Source organism: Phascolarctos cinereus, unplaced genomic scaffold (genome assembly GCF_003287225.1).
Source record: "Phascolarctos cinereus isolate Bilbo 61053 unplaced genomic scaffold, phaCin_HiC Scaffold_2;HRSCAF=192, whole genome shotgun sequence".
Lineage (NCBI taxonomy): Eukaryota > Metazoa > Chordata > Mammalia > Diprotodontia > Phascolarctidae > Phascolarctos > Phascolarctos cinereus.
This window is the reverse complement of record NW_027555625.1, coordinates 272,955,320-272,980,319: the sequence shown is the minus strand read 5'-3', so window position 1 is coordinate 272,980,319 and position 25,000 is coordinate 272,955,320. Positions and strand designations below refer to the sequence as shown.

General features: G+C 43.4%; 1 protein-coding gene across 1 annotated transcript in view; it reads right to left on the bottom strand.

Moving 5' to 3' along the window:
* Window positions 1-10,879, bottom strand: part of PLLP (plasmolipin) — a 32,576-nt gene extending 21,697 nt beyond the window's left edge. Inside the window, exon 1 of the mRNA XM_020965480.2 lies at window positions 10,491-10,879. Within this exon, the coding sequence (XP_020821139.1) occupies window positions 10,491-10,637 (147 nt within the window). The 5' untranslated portion in view covers window positions 10,638-10,879. The remainder of the gene's footprint in view (window positions 1-10,490) is intronic.
* Window positions 10,880-25,000: the final 14,121 nt, after the last annotated feature.

Here is a 25,000-nt window from a genome sequence, read left to right as displayed (position 1 = left end):
GCAATCTGATATAGGCTATATATATATACATTCCTATTAAACATATTTTCACATCAGTGACGTTGTAAGAATTGGAGCCAATAGAAAGAACCACCAGAAAGAGGAAATAAAACACAACATAAGAAAAAAAATAGCAAATAGTATGCTTTGATCTGCATTCAAACTCCATAGTTCTTTCTTTGGATGTGGATAGCATTTTCCATCATGAGGCCTTTGGAGATGTCTTAGATCTAACCTCCTCATTTTAAAGAGGCGGATGCTGAAGCCCAAAGACAAAAAGTGACCTCCCCAAGGTCACCAAGGAATCAGCAGTAGAACCAGCTGGAGAAGCAATATTTCTTCTCCTTCTCTCTGCTGAGATCTTTCCACCATGCCACACTGTCTTCCCTGTCTCATGAAGCTAGCCATGTCATTTGATTGCTCTGAGCTCCAGGCTCCCTACTTGTCTGCCATTTGCCCATCATCTTTACTCCATACCTGCACGGCAACCTTGATTGTGAGGATTAAATCAGTTATTGGATTCAATTTAACAAATATTTTTAGGTACTATAGAAAGCACTAGGAATACAGAGATGAAATAAAACAGATGCTATTTTCAAGGAGTTTACAATCTAATGGGTTATGAGGTACACAAGACATGTATTAGTATATATGGATCAGCTAGGTGGTGCAGTAAATAGAGTACTGGGCTGTAGTCAGGAAGACCTGGGTTCAAATCCAGCCTCAGGAACTTTTGAGCTGTGTGACCCCAGGCAAGTCACTTAACTCTGTCTGCCTCAGCTTCCTTATCTGAAAAATGGAGAAAACAGTACCTACCTCCCACGGTTGTGGTAAGAATTAAGTGAGATAACAATTGTAAAGTGCTTATCATAGTGCCTGGAACACAGTAGGTATTATATAAATATTAACGATTATTATCATTATTACAAAAAACTAAGATCTGTGGGACAGTGAAATAAGTGAAGGGTGTCCAGACAAAGTGCTAGGAGAGATTTGAGGAGGGAAAAAAAGATCGCTTTCTTCAAAAAACAAAATTTTAAATAATCTCTTTTGGTTTTGTATCACCTTCATTTCCAAATATGTCTTCTCCTCTCCTGCCCGCCTACGCCATCCCTTATAACAAAAAATAAAAGGGGGGGGGGGAAATGCATTCAGCAAATCTAGCCAACTCATTAAGCAAGTCTGACAACCTAGGCCATGTTTCACACCTACAATCTCACACCTGTGCTAATAGGTCAGGTAGGCACATTTTCTCCTTTTCTCTGGGGAAAAGCCTCCTCATTATATTTACACAGTGATTAGTTTCAAGAAAAATCATGTTCAGCTAGCTTCAGGGAAGAAATGTCACCTAACTTCAGTCTGGAAGGAGATTAAGAATGTCAACAGATGGTGGCTGGTGGGGAGGTTCAGCTGAGGCAACACCCCAGCCACACTATAGAAACATCTATCAGGAGAGGATAGGGAGTATGTCACTGCATCATATAGCATATGAAGGGAAGTAGTGTGAGACAAGGCTACTAAGGTAGGCCTCTTGATAAAATTAGGTGCTTTACATAAATGAGTTGTTAAACATCCTCATTGTCAAAATACTAGTAGAGTTGAGCCACTGAAAGATCATAAGGACCCTAAAAAGGTCCTCAGAACTATTTAATCTCTTCATTTTACATATGAGAAAAGTGATGCCCAGAAAGATGACTTGCTCAAGATCACCTAGATGAAACATAGCAATTGTTGTGTCTGGAGTTCTTCAGAAAGAGATGGTTACCCAGACCTGAGCGTGCTGGACCAGACAATCTCTACCCGATCGCCTTAAACTCCCTTCTGCTCTAGGATGCCAGGATTCTTCTCTCCATTACATATATAAGGGAACCAAAGACCAAAGAGATGAATAATTCCTTCCTCCTTGAGGCTACTTTGCCCCTTCTTTTCATTCCCACAGATCAAAATAAACTCTTCCCTCACCTTCTATCCCTCTACACTTTGAGGCATGGGGCACACTGGGGACCAGGACCCACAGCTGTGCCTCAGTGTTTGTCTGTGGTAACACCAGAATGTGGCCTTGCCAGGCCCAGCCTCCACCTCTGCCTTTCACTTCTTGGGGGTGGTGAAAGGGCCTTTATGGAAAAGAAAAGGCATTGTTTGGAGGATTACAAAGGGGCAGAGGACACAGAGGCGGTCTTTAACTGCCTCGGCCTTAGAAAAACAACAGCCCCTTTTCACTGGCAAGTCAGGTTTAGAGAGGAAGAAGCCCAGAAGTGGTGGTAAAGACCCAGGCAGAACTTGGGGCAGGATTCAGGCAAGAGACCTCTCTGGGCTCATCTTATAAGCAAAGCAAGAGGAGACCAAGAGTCAGGTGGCCTCTGGAGAAAGCACCCCGAGACCAGATAGTCCCAGTTTCACTGCTGGCCTTGCTATGTGTCTTTTAGCAAATGGCTTTAGCTCTCTGGCCTCAGTTTCCTCCAGTGTCAAATGTGACTTAGCTCACTCCTGCCAGGGGCTAGAGGGGAAGCCCGATTGTCATATAAGAGAAAAGGTTAGATCTGGAGTCAGAAAATCCAGGTTTGAATCTCACATTTAATTCTGGGTCTCCAGACAAGTCATTTGATATGTCTGAACCTTAGTGCCCTCACCTGTAAAATGGAGAAGATTAGTGCACTGTTGCCCTTCCCTGGGCAGCTTCAATCTACAAACTCATCTATAAAATGAAAATTTGGGACAAGATCACCTCTAAGTTCCCTGTCTGGCTCTAAATTCCAGGATATTAAGAGGTCCTTATCTAGAAACGGCCTTTCAAACCAATTGGGATTATAGAGCCCTGAGCTGTTATCATAGGTGCAATACTTGATACAAATGTCAGGGGTCATTTGTAGCTTCATACATATCTTCTGTTGCCTGCACTGTAGTTGGAATTTCCTCTGAAGTCAAGGAGGTCAGGCTTCTTCTAACCCTTGCTGTGTACCTCCAAGTAAAGAGCTCTGTGCAGAGTGGGAGCCATTTTATACTGGAGGCACCGCCTGCCTCCTATCATCCTGAATGCTCTCAGGGCTTTCTCCCTACCTACCCTGCAAACAGGTGGCAGTGCTCAGTGAGGAGGAGGCAGTACTGACTTCCCCATTCCTAGACCTCACTGGTCCCCTTTCAATAAACAAACAAAAAAGGGTGTGCTTTGTATTTTGGCCCTCTGTGGTATTTCAGATTGGTGGCTGGTCCTGGTGAGCTGCTCTGATGGACTCCTCAAGGCTTGGCTTGACTGGAGGGCAACCAAGGAAAACAGAACTATGGGATGCAGCCTTGTAGCCTTCCAAGTCAGTGGTCAGAGCTGGCAGGCCTAGGTTGGGTCCTACTTTGCTGGTCTAGGAATTGGGATAACTGGGTCCTCTTCTGGGTTCTGCCATACACTCCCTGTGAAACCTGGAGCAGGACCTTAAACTTCTCAGGACAACCATTTGCCCACAAATTCTGCCTACTTCATGTCAAATGTGCTTCTTGTTATTTTGTGGGAAAGAACGAGATCATGTGACTATGAAGCTGTCAGCTCCTCTGGTGGCTTATCATGGCCTGGAGAGAGCCCCGGCTCTGGTGGGTTCTATCAAGCCAGAAAGGCTTCTAGCTCAGACTAGTGACAGCCTGTGCCTGCTCGCCCAGGATAAGCCCAGCCAAGAAAAAAGGATCCCTACCAGCTCTTTGGCCTAACCCATGAAAATACAAAATGGTCCTCATTCTTAAGCACCCTTAGACCTCAGGTATAGGAAAAGAGGGCAGAGAATGTTAGGGGCGCTCTGGGTATGGAAAATCTTTCAACAGATAGAGACCAGCAAATCTTGTAATTTCTAGTCTTAGGGAGTTTATAGGATCACATGGTCATAGGTATAGAGCAAGAAGGGACTGGGTCCCTTTAATCCAACCCTCTCATTTTGCAGATGAAGACACTGAGGCCCAGGGAAATAACGTGATTTGCCCAAAGTCACACCAGTAAATGGCACAGCTAGTGTTCAAATTCAGGTCCCCTCATTTAAAATCCAGCACTCTTCCTAATATGCTACATTGCATCCACCGACAGCTTTAGTACCTTCCTCTTAGTCAAATAACCATAAGTGTCAGAGACAGCACTTGAACCCAGGTCTTCTTGACTTTCAGGACCAGGTCTCTATCCCATTCAATATTAATATTCAATAGGGGCAGCTAGGTGACACAGTGGATAGAGCACCAGCCCTGGATTCAGGAGGACCTGAGTTCAAATCTGGCCTCAGACACATAACACTAGCTGTGTGACCCTGGGCAAGTCACTTAACCCCATTGCCTAGCCAAAAAAAACCCCAAAACCATTAGTACTCAACAAATCTTTTGTTCTAGGACTGACACAGATCAGTACAGGTCTTGTATTACTAGGCCTGAGGTTTGAGGGCCTTGGTCCCTTTACCAGTGGAGGTGGCAGTGGGGCAGGATGTCCGAGACCCTGGGAAGATTTGTTTGATGAGTATATAATACACACACACACACACACACACACACACACACACACACACACACACTCAGAAATCTAGGCCTGGTCTCTCTCTTAAGCAAGGAAGGATGAATTGTCACCCAGTGCTCCAACTTCAGGGAATCCCCACAAACACTCCTGCAGGGGACGTGCTAAGGTACAAGTGCCTACTAGGCATAGGGGCACAGATTTGGAGTTCCTTCAGCCAAATCCCAGAAAGGAAAGATCTTACAGATCAATTCAACCCCCTCCTTTTACAGGGGAGGAAACTGAGGTCAAGAGAAAGGAAATGATTTGTCCAGAAATTATACAAGCAGTGCCTCAGGCAGGGGCTTCTGACTCCTCATGCAACATTCCCAGCCTTAGGGTGGTTACTAAGTTATATCCTATCTCATCTCTAGCCTCATAAAAACTCAATGGCAGTAAATGTGGTGACTCCTGAACTCAGAAAGTCCAGCTCACATTTATTACCCTTCAATCACAATGTCCTCCTTCCTGGGCTATTAAAAATGGAACTTCTTTAAACACAAGCTTGTAACAAAGACACTGAACAATAAGCCTTTTTTGTTAGGCCAGGGAGAAGGGTGGTACTCCTTGACGGTGAGATTCTTCCCTCAGAAGGAACACAGGCTCACATTCCAGGGGATAGCAAGAGAATTCTCCCTAGGCCTTTCAAAAGATGCAGCAGGTCCAAAAGAAAACGTGAACTTCTGACTCTAAGTGGAATGAATGCTGACCCTGCCTTCCAATGCAAACCTGGGCTGGGCAGGATTTAAGCCTGATACCTGATTCACATAGTTATCACCCTGGGCAAACAGTGGGGCCCAGTGAGGCAGAGTGCAAATCAGCCTGGCACACCCCAGTGCTGAAGACTGCAGGCATGACTAGCCACCCAGCCAGCAAGAACTTCCTGAAGGCCTGCACTGGACTCCATAAGGCAATACTGTGAAGGATCCACAGAAGACTAGACTGAATCAAGGCTAGGCATAGGAGACAGGTAGCCACCCACAGCACAATATACAGGGGCTGGGGTAGACGTTCAATGTGACTTTTTATGTATGATTATTTTTAATGTATGTGACTTTTTCTATTTTTGAATGCCAGATGATCTCATTCTTTATGGCATGTAGCAATTTTTTTTGTGACAAACCAAGTAAAATGTGACCTGGAATATTCAAAGCTTCCTGTGGAAGGTCACATGGGGGAGGCACAGTTTTTAAATCTTGCCTGGGGCCAGGGACAAATTTCTCGTCTGGATCCCAAGGAAAAAGACCAGCCCTAGCTTATCACAATAAAGTCATAAGACCCATGTTTTAGTCAACAGAGCAGAAATTCTTACATTCAAGTGAAGTAAGATATCGTTGAAGGCAGTCAGTCACCTTGAGAGGCTACACACGTATTTCTAAGCTGTTCCCACCATCCAAAACACTTTCAGAACTAACTCCTCTTTGGGAAAGGCCTCCAGAGTTATTTTAGGAGCCCAACAAGAAAATCCATCTGATTCCTTTAGTCACCTCATTTTTTGACCCAAGAAGCTAATACTCGAGATACCTAATTCAACCGTTTGGATCTCCATGACTTTTGGCTATTCCAGAAGCTACTCCAAAAGCTGAAAATTTGAGCCTCTCTCACATACATCTCCCAGCTCCCTAAAAAGAATGTGCTTTAGCTAATTCCCAAAGAAGAGTCCCAGAAATGGAAGTTTCCGCTTCCATGTGCACATTGGGTCAAGCACTTTACCATGCATTACCTCATGCAAGTGCCAAATACAACCCAGGGCAGAAATAAGTATTTCTACAGTACCTGATCAAAGAGAATACAGGCTGCACACCTGAAGTGACTTGTCCAAGGACCTATGGCTAATAAATAGCAAAGCAGGACAAGGACCTAGGTTCCTTGACTCCTGGTCCAGGGCTCAGTGCCTCTCCTGAATTAGTGTACAGGTAGCTCCCAAGGTGAAATCCATCCAAAGGAGTATTAAGTTCTGGTCTGTTGACTGAAGAATAAAGTCAGTCTCATTGCTTCATGGTTATACCTCACAATCTGCTAACTGGGGAGACATACATGCACACATAGGGCAATGATAACACAAGGCAGTATGTGATCACTGTGCCAAAGGAAGGGGACAAGTAAGTAGCACAGAAGATGAAAGGAGGCGGGAAGATCAGTCTAGGCTGTGGTGATGAGGGCAGACTTCAGAGAGGTATTGGGCCTTAGAGGGATAACTTAAAGGGTAGGGTCTGGGTCAGTAGGGAATGGTGAACAAGGGCAGAAAAGTACAATGAATGTGTGGTGGACAGTAAGCAGTCCCACTTGACTGGTGGTTAGTCCATTTAGCTAGGGAAGTAGGTTTGACCTATATTGTGAAGGACCTCTAATGCTAGGTCAAAGAATTTGGACAGCTAACATGAATAGAAGCACTGATCATTCAAAACTATGTATCAGCCAAAGATCATTAATATTTAGCTTTTGGAATGAAGCTTAAGTAATCAGACCCCTGCTCAAAGTGAACGTCTGGGGGCAGCTAGGCGGTGCAGTAGATAGAGCACCGACCCTGGAGCCAGGAGGACCTGAGTTCAAATCCGGTCTCAGACCAGACACTTGACATTGACACTAGCTGTGTGACTCTGGGCAAGTCACTTAACCCCAATTGCCTTGCAAAAAAAAAAAGCGAATGTCTGGCTCTGACCACCACCACCACCACCACACCAGGCCCTGGGGTGGGGGGAGGAAGAACAGAGAAAAGCCCAGAGTTCTAGGACAGCTGGAGATGATTCCCTCCTGATTCCTCAGAGCTGACTTATCACCTCTCCAAGAAGAGCCCATTCTCTGCCTCCCATGGATGCGATGATCAAGAAGATTGGAGGCACCTAGCACTGGACTAGGATATTCCTGGATGTCAGCCGGAGTTTTGATCCTAATTTTTCAGCCTGGACAATTAGTATGGCTACACTACCAACAAGCCTCAGGAAACAACGTAAAAAAGAAAAGGCTTGAAAGACAAGTGGCCCCATTTACAGCACTGATGCAGCTTTAGGCCTTCTTTGGAGTTTGAAGCAGCAGCTGGTTCAGGCATGAGGAACCTGCAGCCTCGAGGTCCCATGTGGCCGCAGGTTCCCCACCCCGGAACTAGACTAAACCTGCCATGTCTGCCCCTATTGGAAATAAGCCAGAACAGAGTAACGAGCCACTCATCATTACTAACTTCAGGCCCCAGCCAGCTTGATGTGCCAGCTCCTGCTCCCTACACCTGCCCACCCCCCCTCCCCCCATGATGAGCCTACCTAGAAAGCTGTGGTTCTACCCATCTCCTGCCCTCCCCTCCCCTCCCCTTCCTTCAGAGGGAAGGCCCGGAGACAGAATTCCTCAGAACACCCACCCTACTGCCCACAGACCAGTTAGAGACTGGGAAGCCTCATCTCCACAAGAATAGGCAACCACACAGCCCTGTTAAAAGAGCCAGAATAGACAACACGGAGACAGGATAACAGAATCTTGGAATTCACAGCCATCTCAGGGATCATCTGGTCTAAATCATACCTGAATGGGAATCCAGATCCCCACCTGAAAACCTCCAAGCAAGGGGGCCCAGCTAGCCCTGGAAGCCCCCTGTTTCTCTTCTATTCAGCTCTAATTGTTAGGAAGTCTTTCCTTACATGGAGCTGAAACCTGCCCTTCTGCTATGTCCCTTTATTGCTCCCATTTTGCTGGCCAGAACATGGTGAATCTCCCCCTTTTTTTTTTGTAATAGTCTTACAAATACTGGAAAACAGTGATCATGTCCTCCATGAAGTTTTTTTCCCCTCCAGATTAAAATCTGAGATAAGATCATAGAGAATACCAAGTCCATCCTACTCATTTTACAGAGGAGAGAACTGACCTCCAAGGCTTCACTATGGTCACACAGGCAGTAAGTAGGAACACAGAGATTAGGACCTAGATCCCCTAACTCCAAATATAGTCTTTCCACTAAATTTAAATTCTAGCTCTGCAATCAATTATCTGTGGGCCCTTAGACAAGTTATTTCAGCTCTCTGACTCTACTTTCTCATCTATGAGGTTCACATAATATACTTTGGAAAGTATTAAAGCACTCCATAGGTACAAGGTATTGTTCTATTACCTCCCAATGCTCTCCATCCTGTTCAGTGTTCTGGGTTCACACCTTATTGATGGCTTGGTCAGAGTTTTCTTAAAACTATATTCTAAAGCAAAGCTTCTTAAACTTTTTTCCACTTGCGACCTCTTCAGCACTTAAACTGTGGGCCACAATTTAAGAAGCGAAGAAATCTAAAGCCCTTTTATATCGGCAAAACTGAGCCTCCCTGGCTGATGACAGAGGAGATGATGAACAAAGTTCAGGCTTACCATTTCTTCTGCGGAGTCCTAGCTTTATTCATAGGCCCAGAGAATGAGAACTCTAGAACATACCTAAGAATATTGTGCTGCTGCTATAACAGAAGTTAGAACACATCCATTTCCTCCTCCATGGCTTGCTTGCTCCCTTGTAACCAGAATGCTCGGGAAGAACCACATTGGCAGAGGGGCCAATGGTCTCCAAGCCTTTGACAAGGAGAGATACTGGGGCTGTGTTTTCACCCATCACCACAGAGAAGCAATAAATCCTGTTATGTTAACAATTCTGCCTCCTCAAGGAAGATCATCTACACTATGTCGAGGGACTGGACCTCTGATTTTACTGGTCTAGGGAACTTGCTGCTGAGGAAACTCCTTCCATCATTGCACATTGGTGCCTTCTCTGTGATAAGTCTTTGAAAGTTGCCTAGCTCTGAGAAGTTTCCCAGTCACATGTAGGGAAAACTTGAACCCTTGGGCTTCTTGGCTCTTGCACAGCTCTCTGGTCCACAGTAACATGCCTTCAATTTATCATCAAGGGCTAGTTTGCAGAGAGGGTGGGGTGGATTACATTTGGGGTAAATTCCTAAGGTGTTCTGCCAGACTCCATTTTCTCAGTAAGAACCTCTAATGTCCATTGGCTTGTAAAGCAGAAGAGGTAAAGTTCACATCTGAAAGCTACTAATGTCCAAGAGCTGGCCTTTCTGTGCTTTACTGTAGGACCACACATAGAATCTGAGAGCTGGAAAGGGTTTTGAGGTCTTTCCAGGTCATCTAATCCAACCTCCCAACCCAATGCAGACATCCTTTCTACAAGATCATTTGAGGGTGGTCATCTAGCTTACACAATACTTTGGAAACGTGCGGAAAAGGTTTGAGGGTCAGTACGCATTAAGGTCAGTACATGCACTCCACAGTCTATAACATGGGCCATCTCTAAAATCGCAGAAGTCCCCAAACTGCAAAAAAAGTCAGACAAGCTGAGGATCAGCTTCAGGTCCTCTGCTGAAGCAGTGGTTCACACCTACCCTGGGGCTCCAGGGACAAGCTAAGCCTAGCTTCTCACTCAGCAAGTACCAGGTACAGCCACCTCCATAGCTTCACAGAAAAATACCACCCTAGGTGGCCTCAGACACCTCTCCCTCGTACAAAAACAGCTCTTGGGCAGGGAACAGTTTGAGGTGTGTGGTTGGAGGAAATACAATGTAGTTCCCCACTCCCCCTTTTGTTTTGGACTAGGTGTGACCAAGTCGGAAGCAAAAGGAGTGAGCTTGTGTTAGGGGAAAGGGTGAGCAGGTGATGCAGTAGAGCCTGGTAGAGGGTATGTCGTGTACCATTCAAGTTCCTTAAATGGCTTGAGTAAGGGTCCGGGTCGGGAATCCAGTCTTAGCAGGGTCCTGGGTATGTCAAAGTGTGTGTGTGTGTGTGTGTGTGTTATCTCTGGTTCTAGTGTATGTAATCAGGCGAACAGGAATGGCCCCACTTCAGCCCCCTCCCTGAGACTGCAGTGGCCGTCTCCCAGAAACAAACCCCCAGATACCAGGTTAGGGGTCCCATATTCCTCCCGACCAGATGTAAGCAACGCCACTCCCAAGCCTTCTCTGCCCAACTCAGCCTGCGGGCCCTAGCAAGCACAGAGGCTCGAACTCACGATCTCCAGAACCATCAGGGCGCCCACTACAGAGCGAAGGAAGCCGAGGTCTGGCCGGAGAGCCCCGACACCCGGCAGCGAGGAACCGGCGCCGCCCTGCACCGGGGTGCTGGTCTGGGTGCTGACTTTGGATGGGAAGTCAGCCATGGGTCCGGCTGCCCTCCAACCCCCAGCCTTAGGGGTTGAAGACGGCGGGGACCGATGCTTCGCCTGAGCTTCGAGCTCCGCGTCCCTGCTCCAGGTAGCGGCGGCGGAGGTGGAGGCGCAGATGGAAGCGGCTGCGCTCGGCGCCTGCTCTCCCAGAGGGACTGGCCGGCTCCACGCTCGTTCCTCCCGGGGCGCACAGAGCACAGCCTGCGCCGCCCTACGCTCCTACTCGCGCTTCTGGGAGGTGCCAAGGAAGGAGGGATGCAGGGAGGGGAGGAGAGCAGGGGCGACATACAGGTACTTGTTATGCTTAGAGTTCCCGGCACCGCCTTCCCTTTTAACTCTTTACTATTTCTCTGCGCTTGGAGATCTCTGGTGGGGAGTCTCTGGAGCAGGATTTCGCCGTGGAATCTCCCGGCAAAGGGAAAATCAGATTGGGAAATCTAAGGCAGAGGACAGGGCATTACCTGAACTAGGGAGTTCACCGGAAGAGAAAGAGGAGGCAGGTGTATGGCTGTAAATTCATTGAGCACGCAAACTTCTTGCGTGCAGCCCCTTGCTGCAAAGTGCCTTCCACATAGTAGGAAATTAATAAATCTCGAAGTGAATGTGATGGTACCCCTCCCTGCAGTGCCCAGGAACATTTCACCTAAAGGTCCTCCATTCACGAAGGTCTACTAAGAGGACGAGTCTTGTAGCCAGAGAGAAAAATAACAAAAGTTGGAAGACTTAGAGAAAAGCTATGGGCACATTGGGGAGATTCTATGTGGGGAATTTATTGGAGGACAAGGACAGGGACTTCACTGTATGAAATCTGCTAACCGAGCCTGCAAATGACCTCTAAACTTTACTTTGTGTCTCAGGCTTCTGCACAGCCTCAGGAGAATTACCAATTTGTATTAGGAGCAGTCCCAGAACATGTAAGTCAAATACTCCTCAATCTGAAGGACCAGTTTCAGGACATATTCCTGAAATGGCCCATTTCCTGTTTCAAAACTACAAAGGTTTTACCTTCATGTACTATATGTCTATGACCAAGTACTAACATTGTAGTTTGAGTAATGTCCACTTAAAAAAAAAATCTTGGTTTGTGATTTCATCAGGGTGGGGAATTCTGAATGTGGAAACTGCCTCCACCAATGCAGATGGGCAAATCATCTGTTACTTATGTAACCCAGCTCCCACCAAGGTGGGGTTAAGGAGGGACAGCCTTGAAACTATATATGCAAAGGGAGATATGGCTCCTGATTATCACAGAGAATGCTGTTAATGATATTATGAATCTATGAATCTACCTATGAGTTTGTTTAAGACAGACTTTAGAAATAGATGGGGAAAGAGAACCTCCAAGGAAGTGGTAGAGAAAAGCTTTGGAATGGTGGACATGCGTGGGAAGCCATTCCCTTCATGCCCTTAGACTTGCTTCAGGTTCAGGAAATTGTTGAGAATGGACCTCCTCTAAGTGAGATCATTCTCTCTCTTCTTGTTTGAACTGAGATCCTACTTCATGCCCAACTGAAGAGATCATTTGGAGCTGATGCAAAGTGAAATGAGCAGAACCAGGAAAACTGTTATACATGGTATCAACAACATTGTATGATGATCAACTATGCATGATTTAGTTCTTCTCAGCAACACAACAATCCAAGACAAATACAAAGTACCATGATAAAAAACGTTATCTACATCCAGATAAAGAACTGATGGACTCTGAATACAAGTCAAAGCATACTTTTTTCACTTACTTTATTTTTTATGTTTTTTTTCCTTTTGATCTGTTTCTTCTTTCACAACTGTGACTAATATGGAAATGTGTTTTACATAATTGCACATATATAACCTATATCACATTGTACATATATAACCTATTTACTCGTGTATTTTTGATACTTTCTAATCTGTATAACTTCCTCAAATTCTGTTCTCTGTTTTGCTTGGATAAATGAGTTTCCTTGCTTTTAGCTATCTGTGATGGTCTTTTGTGTTACTAGCCCTTGGTGGGGAGATAGTGAATGTCAGCTAATGGCTACCTTCCCACTTAGGAGTGATCAAGGAAGAAGCTTCCCTTGTGGACCCAGACTCATACCCCTGGACAAAAGTTATTTAAAGGGTGGCAGTTAGACATAATTCTAGCCCCATACCCTCTGGGAGACTAACGGAGATATCCCCCACCTTTGGCTTATCTAAATCTTACCTGCCCTTCACTCCTCCACATCTAGCGTGATGGCTTTTCTCCAATTCCCCAAAGGGTTGGCCAGACCTTAGATCGAACCTATCTATGCTACCTTTAAGCTACATCTATATATTTAGACAACCCACACATATAATTTGTGAGTAATATCTTATATGGAGGGGCTGATCTGGGAATAGCCAAAGCTGGGCAATTTCTCCTCCAGCCTCCAAGAATAGTTATCAGGCTAAAATTATATTTATATGCTACCCTCAAATATCTCTAGCCTATTGCTATGAATTTGGGGCCAGAAGGAAAGCTTCCTTGTTTACTCTTAAGTGAGAGGGTAGCCATTGGCTAATGTTCATCATCTTAACCCCTCCCCACCAAGAGCTAGTTACACAAATGACCATCACAGATAGCTAACAACAACTAAACCTATTTATCCAAGCAAAACGGAGAACAGAATTTGGGGAAATTATACAGATTTGAAAGTGCCCAAAAAACAGAAGAGTGAATGAGTTCTTTAGGTGGGTAGGAGGTAGGGCCTCAGTTTAACCAAGAAGGGAAGGAATGATATCGCTTAGAGGAGGTCCATTCTTAACAGTTTCCAGAAACTGAAGCAAGTCCAGGGGCATAAAGGGGATGGCTTCCCATGAACGTCTACCATTCCATTGTCTTTCTCTACCACCTCTTTGCAAGGTCTCTTCTGCCATCTATCTCTGAAGTCTGTCTGAAACAAACTCAGTAAGCCTCTTATACAAGTTCATAATGTCATGCTCAGCACTCTCTATGCCAAGCAGGAGCCATACTTCCCTATGCATATGTAGTTCAAGGCTGTTCCTCTTCAACCCCACCTTGATGGGAGCTAGATTACATAAGTAACAGATGATTTGCCCATTTGCATTGGTAGAGGCAGTTTCCACATTCAGAATTCCTCACCCTGATGAAATCACCAAGATTTTTTTTCTTTTCTTTTTCCTCTTTTTTTTTTAAATGAACATTATCCAAACTACACTATTAACATTTGGTCAGAGACATCCAAATGCTTTCCTACCTCCATATCTTGGTTCAGGCCTGTTCTCTATACCTGAAATACTCTCCCAACCCCAACCCATAACCTCATCTCACCTTTTGAAATTCTACCTGCCTTCCAATTCCCAACTCAAAATATCCCCTTCTCCAGGGAGCATTCCCTCATAACCACTGCTTCTTCCCAACACAAATCCCCATATCACAACACAAAACCTCACATAAACTGATAGAGATCTTTCTTTCTTGAGACTACACATAGCAATTTTAAACTTCTTTTACCAGACTTATAAACTGTTCTACAGTGTCATGTAGTAGATAAATTGATATGGAGTCAGAAAATGTGGCTTTAAATCTGTTTTGCGTCTTATAACATGTGTAATTTGGAGCAAATCATTCAAATTCTTAAGATTTCAGTATTTTCATCTGAAAAAAATGAGGGTATTGGATTAGCTGGGCAGCTCTAAGGTCCCTTTCAGATCCAGGTCCTAGGAATAGTTTTGTGTGTAATAAAGACCTGGTGCAAATGCAGAGGGCCTCAGATGATAAAGGCACCCGAAGGTGGAGGACACTAGGGAGCAGATGCAATCTCTCTACTTAGAGAATGCTAGGGAGTTGCATCTGGGAGAATCATGATGATGTGTGAGATAAGCATATTGGAAAGTCTATGTGACAGGTATGGACATTTTGGAACTGGCTCTAGGTGGCCAACTACATGTTTAAGAGGAGCTTCTTTGATTGCATAGCTGAAACTGTCATCATCTTCAAAAAGGCCTGAGCTAACTTCTGCTATCTCTTTGTCTCATTGTCTTCAACTATGCTCCAGTGTTGTGACAGCAAACAGTGAGAGACCATACCATGGAGAAAGAGGGGCTGTCTCCCTCTGAGGCCATATGGTCCCCAAGAAATGGAAACTCCTCAGCCTCTTTGTTCATTTTTCCCCATTCTAGGTATAGGATCATTGGAGGGTAAGCCACAGGAATCTGGTCCCTGAAATCCAAGAAGTGTGTTGCTGCCAGTCCTGCAATTGATACCTGAGGAGCTAGTAATAATCTTTGCAAGAAACTGTCTGGGCGCATGCCAACCAAAGCTAATCCTCAGACTCATCCAGCAGCAAAACTGCCTTTGGGATGTGAACTTGGTGGGACCAGTGTTACGTATGAACTGAGCTAAGTTGTGAGACTACTTCCTGGAGACCAAGGTGGTCTAGGGGAGAGTATGCCCTATAGTAATTGAGAGAAATGTTTATGTTTGTTCTTGCTACATCTATAATTAAATATCCCTTTTAAACAGCTTATTGATATTGTGATCAAATGGACCTGGAGTGTTAATCACAGGCCCCTAACAAATGGAGGGAGCAAAGCTTAAGCTGACAACAGAGAAAAGAGATGCAGTCTGACATATCGGTGCCTCCTAGAACCCTGAGGGAAATTGCTGAGTAAGCCAGAGAGGATGAGCCAGAGCGTACCTGTTACATATGTGCATATATATGCATATATGTGTGTGTGTGTGTGTGTGTGTATATGTATGTATGTATACTTTTTTTTCTTCTTGCTACTATGCAAACTCCATAAGACACTGTCTTATTTGATTCTTGTATCTGATCTCCCTTAGGGAATAACACGGAACCCTGCACATAGTAGGTCCTTAATAAGTAGTTGTTGAACGAATTAATGAATGGCTTTAAAAAAGGTTTTCAGTTCTTTTTTAAAAATATATTTTTATTTGATATCTTCAGTTTCTTACTTCATCAAATTATTCTAAGTATCTTTTGCCTTCTTTCTTTGTTCTTCTCAAAGAACCAACAAATAGCATTTTTGAGAGAAAAAAAAATCATCACAGCTGATCAATGCATTGGAAAAGTCCAAAAACCTGTGCAATGTTTAACACCTATGGATCTCCAATGTCCAGGAAGGGGAGAATTGGGAATGTCCTCTCATATTTCTTCATTTGAGTTTGGCTTGATCTTTATAATTTGGTTACATTTACATTTTCTATTTTGGTGTGTCATTGTTCTTTCCATTTACATTGTTGTGGTTACTCTGTTTGTGTGTGTGTGTGGGGGGGTGATTTATGAAGCTCTCCTGAAAGTCAGTCCATTTGGGAACTGGCCAACAGGACCTGTTTAAGTATAAAAAAGAGTTTGATTTAGGGTTGAAAAACCGATCACAGAAGGCAAACAAGACAAAACACTTTAGGAGTTAAAAAACAAGTTAATGAAAAAAATTTTTTTAATTTAATAGGCTTTGAATTAGAAATCAATTAAACTTTTTAATTTTAATTATTTTGATGATGATGATTTTAAAGAATGTTGCAACAAATTTTCATTGATGTAAATAAGAAAGGTGGGATCAACTTCATTTTTTAAAACTTATTGTTCTAAATTCAGCACATTGAAAAAAAATTTTAAATCATTATTTGTGCCCTGAATTGAGCCATCTCTAATCCTGGTAGGGGGATGGAGCAGAGGGAGAACTTGTCTCCCAGTTTCTGGCAAGTGGGCCAGTTTTTCCCTTTGGGCTGTGACAGCATCTAGCAAATCAATGTGCTTTTTAATTAACCTACTTGTAGGATTTGCTGGTAAGAAGTGATAGCAAAGACACAATCAAGGACATGTATGAACAGCAAAGGAGATGCACTGGCTGTGTATTGAGGGTAACAGATGGACACTCCAAGTGCTGCCCTGGCATCTACTAAATATTGAGATAATTAGAAGAAGCCTTCTAGTGCATTAGGTAGATTCTCTATGGAAGATTTATAGTAGGAAAGAGATGGATAAGGAGAGCACAAGATGAGAGGTAATGAAAGGGTTTCCTAAATTTTATTTTATTTTTATTTTGTATAAAAACCAACAAATAAAAGGAGCAGTTCTATAAACAAAATAGAGTAGCAAAAGAGGATTGTATACAGAACTGGGAGGCTCTGTTATGTACAGGTAGTTTTCTGTACCAAGGCTGCAAGTCTGCACACTGATAAGGTCATGAAGCCACTGAGGTCTATAGTAGCCACCTAGATGTCTTGTCTCCTGAACTGGCACTGTTAGCTGGTCCCTACTCAGCTCCTTAGAACGTTCAGCTGGTGTGTTCGGTACCATCTGAGCCCATATATCCGAGGAGACTCAGTGGTCTGATAGGATATCCTCTAATCTACATGCTGGCCTCAGCTCTTTCCCCACACACCACTTGCTGCTATTCTCTGTTCCAGACCCTTAGATATGCCCACTAACAAAACAAAGTCGCCTACGAGGATTTATTAAGCACCTATTATGTGCCAGGCACTGTTCGCAGTGCTAGGAATGTAAAGAAAGGCAAAAGACAGTCCCTGCTCTCAAGGAGCTTCCAAGGCTAATGAGGGAGACAACATACGAACACTAGGTACAAGCAAGGTCTACACATGGTGAATTGGAGAGAATCACAGAGGGAAGGTCCTAAGATCAGGCAAATGGAGAAAGGCTTCTAGCAGGAGGTGGGACTTTATCTGAGCCTTGAAGGAAGCCAGGGGAGCCAGGGGGTGGAGATGAGGAACAACAGAGTTCCAGGTATGGGAGACAGTCAATGAAAACACCCGGAGTTGGGAACTGGAGTGTCATATTGGAAGAACAGCACGGAGGCCGGTGTCTGTGAATTTCAGAGTACCTGAAAGGGAGGAAGTTGGAAGAAGACTGAACAGGTGGGAAAGGGCCAGGTTAGGAAGGGCTTTGAATACCAAAAAGGAGTTTATATTTGATACTAGAAGTGACAGGGAGCCACTGGAGTTTATCGAATGGGGCAGGGAGGAGGAGGCGTGATGTGGTCAGACTCTTTACTTTAGGAAAATCAGTTTGACGGTTAAGTAGAGAATGGGTTGAAATAGGGAGAGACTCAAGGAGTGAGACCAATCAGAAGGCTTGTACTAGTCCAGGTGATGAAGGCCCTCACCAGGCTGATGGTAGTGTCAGAGAAGAGAAGGGAGAGCATAACAGAGATGTTAGGAAGGTAAAATGGACAGAACTCGGCAACAGACTGGAAGTGGGGATTGAGAGAGAGGGAGGAGCTCAGGATGATATTTATGTTGTGAGCCTGGGTGACTGGGATGATGGGGATCCCCTGAACAGTTATAGGGAATAGAGGAAGAGGAGGGGGGCACTTTTTCAATCTCATCTCATTTGATCCTCATATCACCCCTGAGAGGTAGGTGCTCTTATTATCCCCATTTCACAGTTGAGAAAACTGAGATTGACAGAGGCTAAGTGGCTTACCCAGGGTCGCACAGCTAGAAAGTATCTGAGGTCAAATTTGAACTCAGGCATTCTTGACTCCAGGGCCAGCATTGTACTGTTCCACCAGCTGCCACTAGGAAGCAGAGAGAATTGGGGGAGGGAGGGGATAATGAGATTTTATATTTAATATGTTGATTGGTTTGGCTGAATTTTTTTCTCTTTTAAAAAAAATTTTATTAGAAAAAAGTCTATTGTTAAGTGCGGGCTCTCTGGGAGGAAGAGTGGGCAGTACACAGTTTAAAATGTAGGTGATGTAAAAATAGAAGATGTCAGTGAAGTGAATTTCAAAGGATCACAATAATATCTCATTTTCTCTGTGTCCCCCTTCCACTCCCATTTCTGTGTCAAGGAATGTATAAGTGACTAGAGGCAAGACACACAGGGAACAATAAGAAAATAAGACAGTACAGAATGAAGTGCTAAATTGTACAGTATGGGTAACTGGAGAGCAAGGCCATCCTGTAAGAAAGAGCTCATTGTGTGGGATGAGTTATAAGCACAAAAGGACTCAGAGCAGAAAAGATAAGGGGATGGTATATTTTATATACTGGGCAGAGTAGGGGTAGTAGAAAGAGTGCTGCGCTTGCAGTTAGGAGACATCTAGGTTCAAATCACACATCTGATACTTATTGTTTTAACCTCTCTGGATCTTGTTTCCTCTTCTATACAACCCTGGGGTTGTTTGGAGCATGAAACATCATAATGCAAAGGGCTTCAAAAACCTTAAAGCGCTATAAACGTGTCAGCTATTATTATATTCTTGTGATCTGGCTTGGGTTCTTTTTTTTTTCTTTTAAACCAAATTGGGCACTTCTCACAGGAAGCCAAACCAGAGAGGGTTAATTAATTGTGATGCTATTTCAAAAATGCTGGGGATGGTTGGGCAGGGAAGGGAGTAGCCAGGGATATTGCCCTAGTGACCTTTGTTCACTGGGCCTCTTTCCCTGAAGTTTTCCCAGCTGCAATAACTTATGAAGAAAACTTACCCCAACCCAGGAACTGGTGACTCCTTCTAGATGCTTTCTCTTAACTTCTCGTAGGGCCCGGAAGAGATCTGGAGACAATTCAGGATTTGGTGTGGGTGTATAAGGGCGCCAGGGCTCTGACTCCAACACCTCAGCTTATGAGAAATACCAACTGATTAATTTGGTGAGGGGAACATAGGTGGGAGTTACCACTGCTCCACCCTGAGACCCAGCTTTTCTTTCCGGTGTGGAGAAGGAATGGAAGAAAGGGAACTATCAGAAAAAAAAATGATTTCCCCCCTTTGGTTTTTAATACTTAGATCACTGATCACAGATTCTGTACTTAGAAGAGAACTTAAAAGATTGTCTAGTCCCATTCCCCCATTTTTACAGATGGGGAAACTAAGAGCAGAAATAATTTGTCCAGGCTTACAAAGCTACAGTGGTAAAGGTGGAACTAAAACTCAGGGTCTCCTGACTCCTATAATTACTGTTTATAGCACTGAAGTCAGCTCAGTAATAAGAAAAGCTCATATTGATGTAACATCTTCAAACTTACAAAGTACTTAGCCTAATATAAGGTAGGTGAGTCAGAGGATCAAATGAGATTCAACAGATAAAAGGATTTTTGGAAAAGTTTAAAATGGTCATGCTGACATAAGAGATAATTACTAGGGCCAGGGCATCCATCTTGGGATTGGTTTTAAGTCCTGGAATCCTAGGCAAAAGCTGGTAAGGGAATCTTCCCTAAGCTCCATATTCCCTATAATTCTCTAACAGTGATCTAACTTTAATGGGCCTACTAACCCAGGAGATCTGTTAAGGGTGATAACTAAAAGATCAGCCCAGGATTTGGACAGGAATTTGGACAGGACAGGTTGCTTTTTCAGTCAGGGCTGGAGAGCAAAGGGATTGTGGGATCTATTTCTCAGAGTGTGTAGTTATTTCTGTCCCAGTGCCTCTAGTTACTAATTTCCCCTGGGGCTGAACAAAGGTCAAACTCCCAGTTTAATCATTTGTGCCTTTCCCAGTGGAGGATCCCAAGTGGCTACTGGAGTCCAAGTCCTCTTCAGTGGCCTGGTTGGATTTTTTTCCAGGTCACCACACCCCTTACCTTTGATGGAATTTCTTCCAGTTCCATCAATCCTTAGCTGACTGAATCCACAAAGACACAGAGGTCCTACCCTGGTTCATATCAATCTCTGACCATCCTCTCAGCCAGCAAGGTCAGTTTCCAGAAGTCCAGCCACTAGACAGAGTGTCCCTAGTGTATCTGGGGTTCAAAGTATCTAAGGAACTTACACAGCAAGTTTCATGAAGTATAAGGATTTTTCCCAGAGAGAGCACCTAATAATACTCTCTACCTTTGATACCTTACAGCCAGAGTTGCAAGCACTCCCAAGATACTTGGGGGCATTATTCAGGACCCATCTGGAATCCCACTGATCATTCCCATGACTTCCATTTACATTTTTTATATAGTCTATAACTATATCTGGGGTCCCATTAGTATAAAATTCCTGCATTTAATCCTCCTCTCAGGGAAAACACACAAGCTGATCATTTCCACATTTACTGGAAATGAAATAAAAAATTAGTAACTCACTTTTTGTGGTGGCAAAGAATTGGAATTTAAGGGGATGCCCATCAATTGGGGAAAGGCTGAACAAGTTGTGGTACATGATTGTGATGGAATACTAAGAAATGATGAGCAGGAGGGTTTCAGAAAAACCAGAAAAGACTTACATGAACTGATGCTGAGTGAAGTGAGCAGAACCAAGAGAACATTGTACACAGTAACAGCAACATTGTACAATAATCAACTATGAATGACTTAGCTATTATTCTCAGCAATCCAATGCTCCAAGACAATTCTGAAGGACTTATGAAAAATGCTATCCACCTTCAGAGAAAGAACTGATGGAGCCTGAATGTAGATTGAAGCATATTTTTAGCATTTTCTTTATTTTTCTTGTTTTTGTTTTGTTTTGTTTTGTCTTGGTCTATGTTTTCTTTTGCAACATGGCTAATATGGAAATATGCTTTGCATGACTGCACATGTCATATTAAAATAATTAATTACCCAGAAATTATGTCTCTTGAACTTTTTATACATAACAATAGGCTTAATCAAACTGACGAGAGACACACAAAAAACTTAAGAACTCCTTCTGTAGACCCTGATAGTATGGTTCTTCAGACCCCCAACAGCTCAACAGACCCCCCCAAATTCCTCCAGGATCTGCCTCTGGATGTGAGAAGGAATGTAAAGTGGGGCAATCTTCTTCCTCTCTTCCCTGTGCTTCTTCTGCTTATCTCTAATTAGTCTTATTACGCTTTACTCCTGGGTACTAATCACATGTCTCCAATTATTCAATCTTTTTTCCTGTTTACCTAAGCCTCTCTCAGTTGTGGAGACCTGGAAGCTACCCTAGATTCAAGCAGCACATCACAAAAATCATAGCTCAAGAGCCCCCATCAATATTTCTCTTTTATCAGATCAAATCACACAACTCCCACTTCTGCCCTAAACCACAGGTCAAAGCCCTTCTTTATCTTCCCCCATTCTTTCCTCCTTTGCTCGGGTTTCTGATGGAAAAGCAATCCTTCTTGCCAAGGCCAACCCTTCTAACTGTCCTCTAGATATCATCTCTTCCCATTTCTCTTAGCAGTGAGGTTCCTCAATAATTCTCTCTTGGTGTATCGGGATGTACTGGTTCCTTCCCTGCTACCTGCAAACCTAGGCAGGTCTCCCCTCTCCTCAAAAAGCCTTCACTTGATCCCACCAACCCCAAAAGCTATCGTTATATCTTTTCTCCTTCCACAGCCAAACGCCTAGAAAGATGTGTCTACATTCATTAACTCCATTTCCTCACCTCCTATGAACTTCTCAGGTCTTTGCAATGTGACTTCAGACCCAAAGAATTGACTTAAACTGCTCTTTCTCTCTCTCAGGTTACCAGTAATCTCTCTCTCTCTCTCTCTCTCTCTCTCTCTCTCTCTCTCTCTCTCTCTCTCTCTCTCTCTCTTGTTGGGGCAGTTGGGGTTAAGTGGCTTGCCTAGGGTCACACAGCTAATAAGTGTCAAATGTCTGGTCTGAGGTTGGATTTGAACTCAGGTCCTCCTGACTTTAGGGCCAGTGCTGTATCCACTGGGCCACCTAGCTGCCCCACCAGTAATCTCTTAACTGCTAAATTCAGTGCCTTTTCTCAGGTCTCGTTCCACTTGGCTTTTCAGCCCCTTTTGATCCTCCTATCCACCATTCAGTCTTCCTCCGGATTCTGTGTCACTGCTTCCACCTGGTTCTCCCTCAAACTCTCAGACTCCTCCTTTTCAGTCTTCTTTTCAGGGTCTTCTTCCTCCTGTTCACTACGTATGGGAATCTCCCAAGGTTCTGCCCTTGGCTTTCTTCTCTTCCCCTAAATGTTCCATCAGCATCTCAAACTCAATATGTCCAAAACAAAGCATTATACTTACCCCCAAACTCACTCATCCTCCAGACTTCCTTGTTTTTGTCAAAGGGACCACCGCCTTCAGGGCACTGTGCTTCACAGCCTTGGAGCCATCCTGGACTCTTCCTTCTCCCTTACCCTCCTTCCCCTATTTCCAAACAATTCAAGTCTTCTTGTTTCTACTTCTATATTATCTCTTACATACTTCCTCTTCTTTCTACTCACCTAACTGCTACCCTACTTTAGACCCTCATCATCTCTTTCAAAAAGCTCTTAGTATCTCTGCTTCCAGTCTCTTCCCTTTTTCATTCATGTTTCATATCGCTGCCAAGTTAATATCCCTAAAACACAAATATGACCATATTACCCTCCTACTCAAAACCCTTCAACGGTTTCTGCTCCTTCTAGGATAAAATATGAAATCTTTAACTTGACATTTAAGGCCCTCCATAATCTGGTTCTCACTTACCTTTCCTATATTGTTTCATCTTGTTCTGCTTTATACACTTGGTGTTCTTTTTAAAAAAAATTTTATTAATTTATTTTGATTTATCAACAATCACTTCCTTAAGCTTTTGAGTTTAAAAATTTTCTCCCCCTCTCTCTCCTCCTCCCTCCCCAAGATGGCGTGCAATCTGATATAGACTTTACACATACATTCCTATTAAACATTTTTACATTAGTCATGTTGTAAGGAAGAAGAATTGGAACCAATAGGAGAAACCACAAGAAAGAGGAAACAAAACAAAACAGAAGAAAAAATAGCAAATAGTATGCTTCGATCTGCATTCAAACTCCATAGTTCTTTCTTCGGATGTGGATAGCATTTTCCATCATGAGACCTTTGGAGATGTCTTAGATCCTTGCATTGCTGAGAGGAGCTAAGTCTACCAAAGTTAGTCATAGTACAACGTGGCTATTACTGTGTACAGTGTTCATCTGGTTCTGCTCACTTCACTCAGCATCAGACCGTACAAGTCTTTCCAGGTTTTTCTGAAGTCCGCCTGTCCATCATTTCGTATAGCACAATAGTATTCCATTACATTCATATACTACAACTTGTTCAGCTGTTCCCCAATCGATGGGCATCCCCTCAATTTCCAATTCTTTGCCACCACAAAAAGAGCTGCTATAAATATTTTTGGACATGTGGGTCCTTTCCTCATTTTTATGATTTCTTTGGGATACAGCCCTGGATACACTTGCTGTTCTAATCAAACTGGTTTGCTAGCTGTTCTATTTATATGACATTCCATCTTCCACTTCCATTCCATGGCACAGTTTGTCTCCCATGTCTATAATCATTCATGTCCACCTCATCGAATCCCTAGTTGCCTTCAAAGCATACCACCTCCTCCAAGAGCCATTCCTTGATGTTGTTTGTGCTTTCTCTCTTGAAATGATTTTGTATCAAGTTGTATATATTTTGTATGTACAGCATACTTTACTGTGAATATTTGTTTCTATGGATGATGGCTCTTTTGGGAGACAGCCTATATATGTACAAAATATTTATAGCAGCTCTTTCTGTAGTGGCAAATAACTGGAAACTAAAGGGATACCCATCAATTGGGGAATAGCTACACAAATTATAACATGAGTGTAGTGAAATGCTGTTGTGTTATAAGAAATAATGAAAGACACAGTTTCAGAGACACTTGGGAAGACTTGTATGAACTAATGCAGAATGAAGGGAGAAGAACCAGGAGAATTATTTTACAGTTATCTCTTCCATATCATGACTTTTCCCACTGCAGTGTTGATATAACAAGGGTTGGTATAAGAAATTAAATGGGAATTTGGAGGAGTTTTACAGGAACCGCAGACAACACACAAATGCCAGCAGATGACACAGAAAAAGTTTAGAAACTCAGAAATGCATAAAATATATGTGTAGTATTATATAACATCAACATATTTTATCTTTTAATACCATAATAATTCAGACTTCTTCTCTAGTACAAAGGGAGGGCCAAAACTTTTTACGTGGATTTTTCCACATCATGCGGGGCACTGTGCCCCTAACCCCTGTGATATAGAAAGGATAACTGTATACTATAGCAATATTATAAAAAATGAAAAAATTTTAACTCTCATCTTCAGAATTTAAGAACTTTGATAACACAATGACCAACCATGATTGCAGAGATTAATGATGAATGCTGCCCACCTCATTAATGAGGGTGGATGGACCAATATGCAGAATGAGATATGCATTTTGGGACATGGCCAATATGGGAATTTGATTCGCTTGACTGTGTATTTTGTAAAATGGTTAACTCCAGCCCCACTGTCTGAAGGTTGGTTCCACTCCTCCTTTACTGCTCCACCCCTAGGGTTCTCAGGTACCTTGAGAGGACTGAAGTACCTTTCTTCTCTGCCATTGGTTTGAGCCCCATCCCTGTCTGTATTCCCCTTAATTTTAGGGGGGCTAGTTTCATTTAACCTCTTAACATCAATTGGATTTTTAAAAAGGAATACTTGCT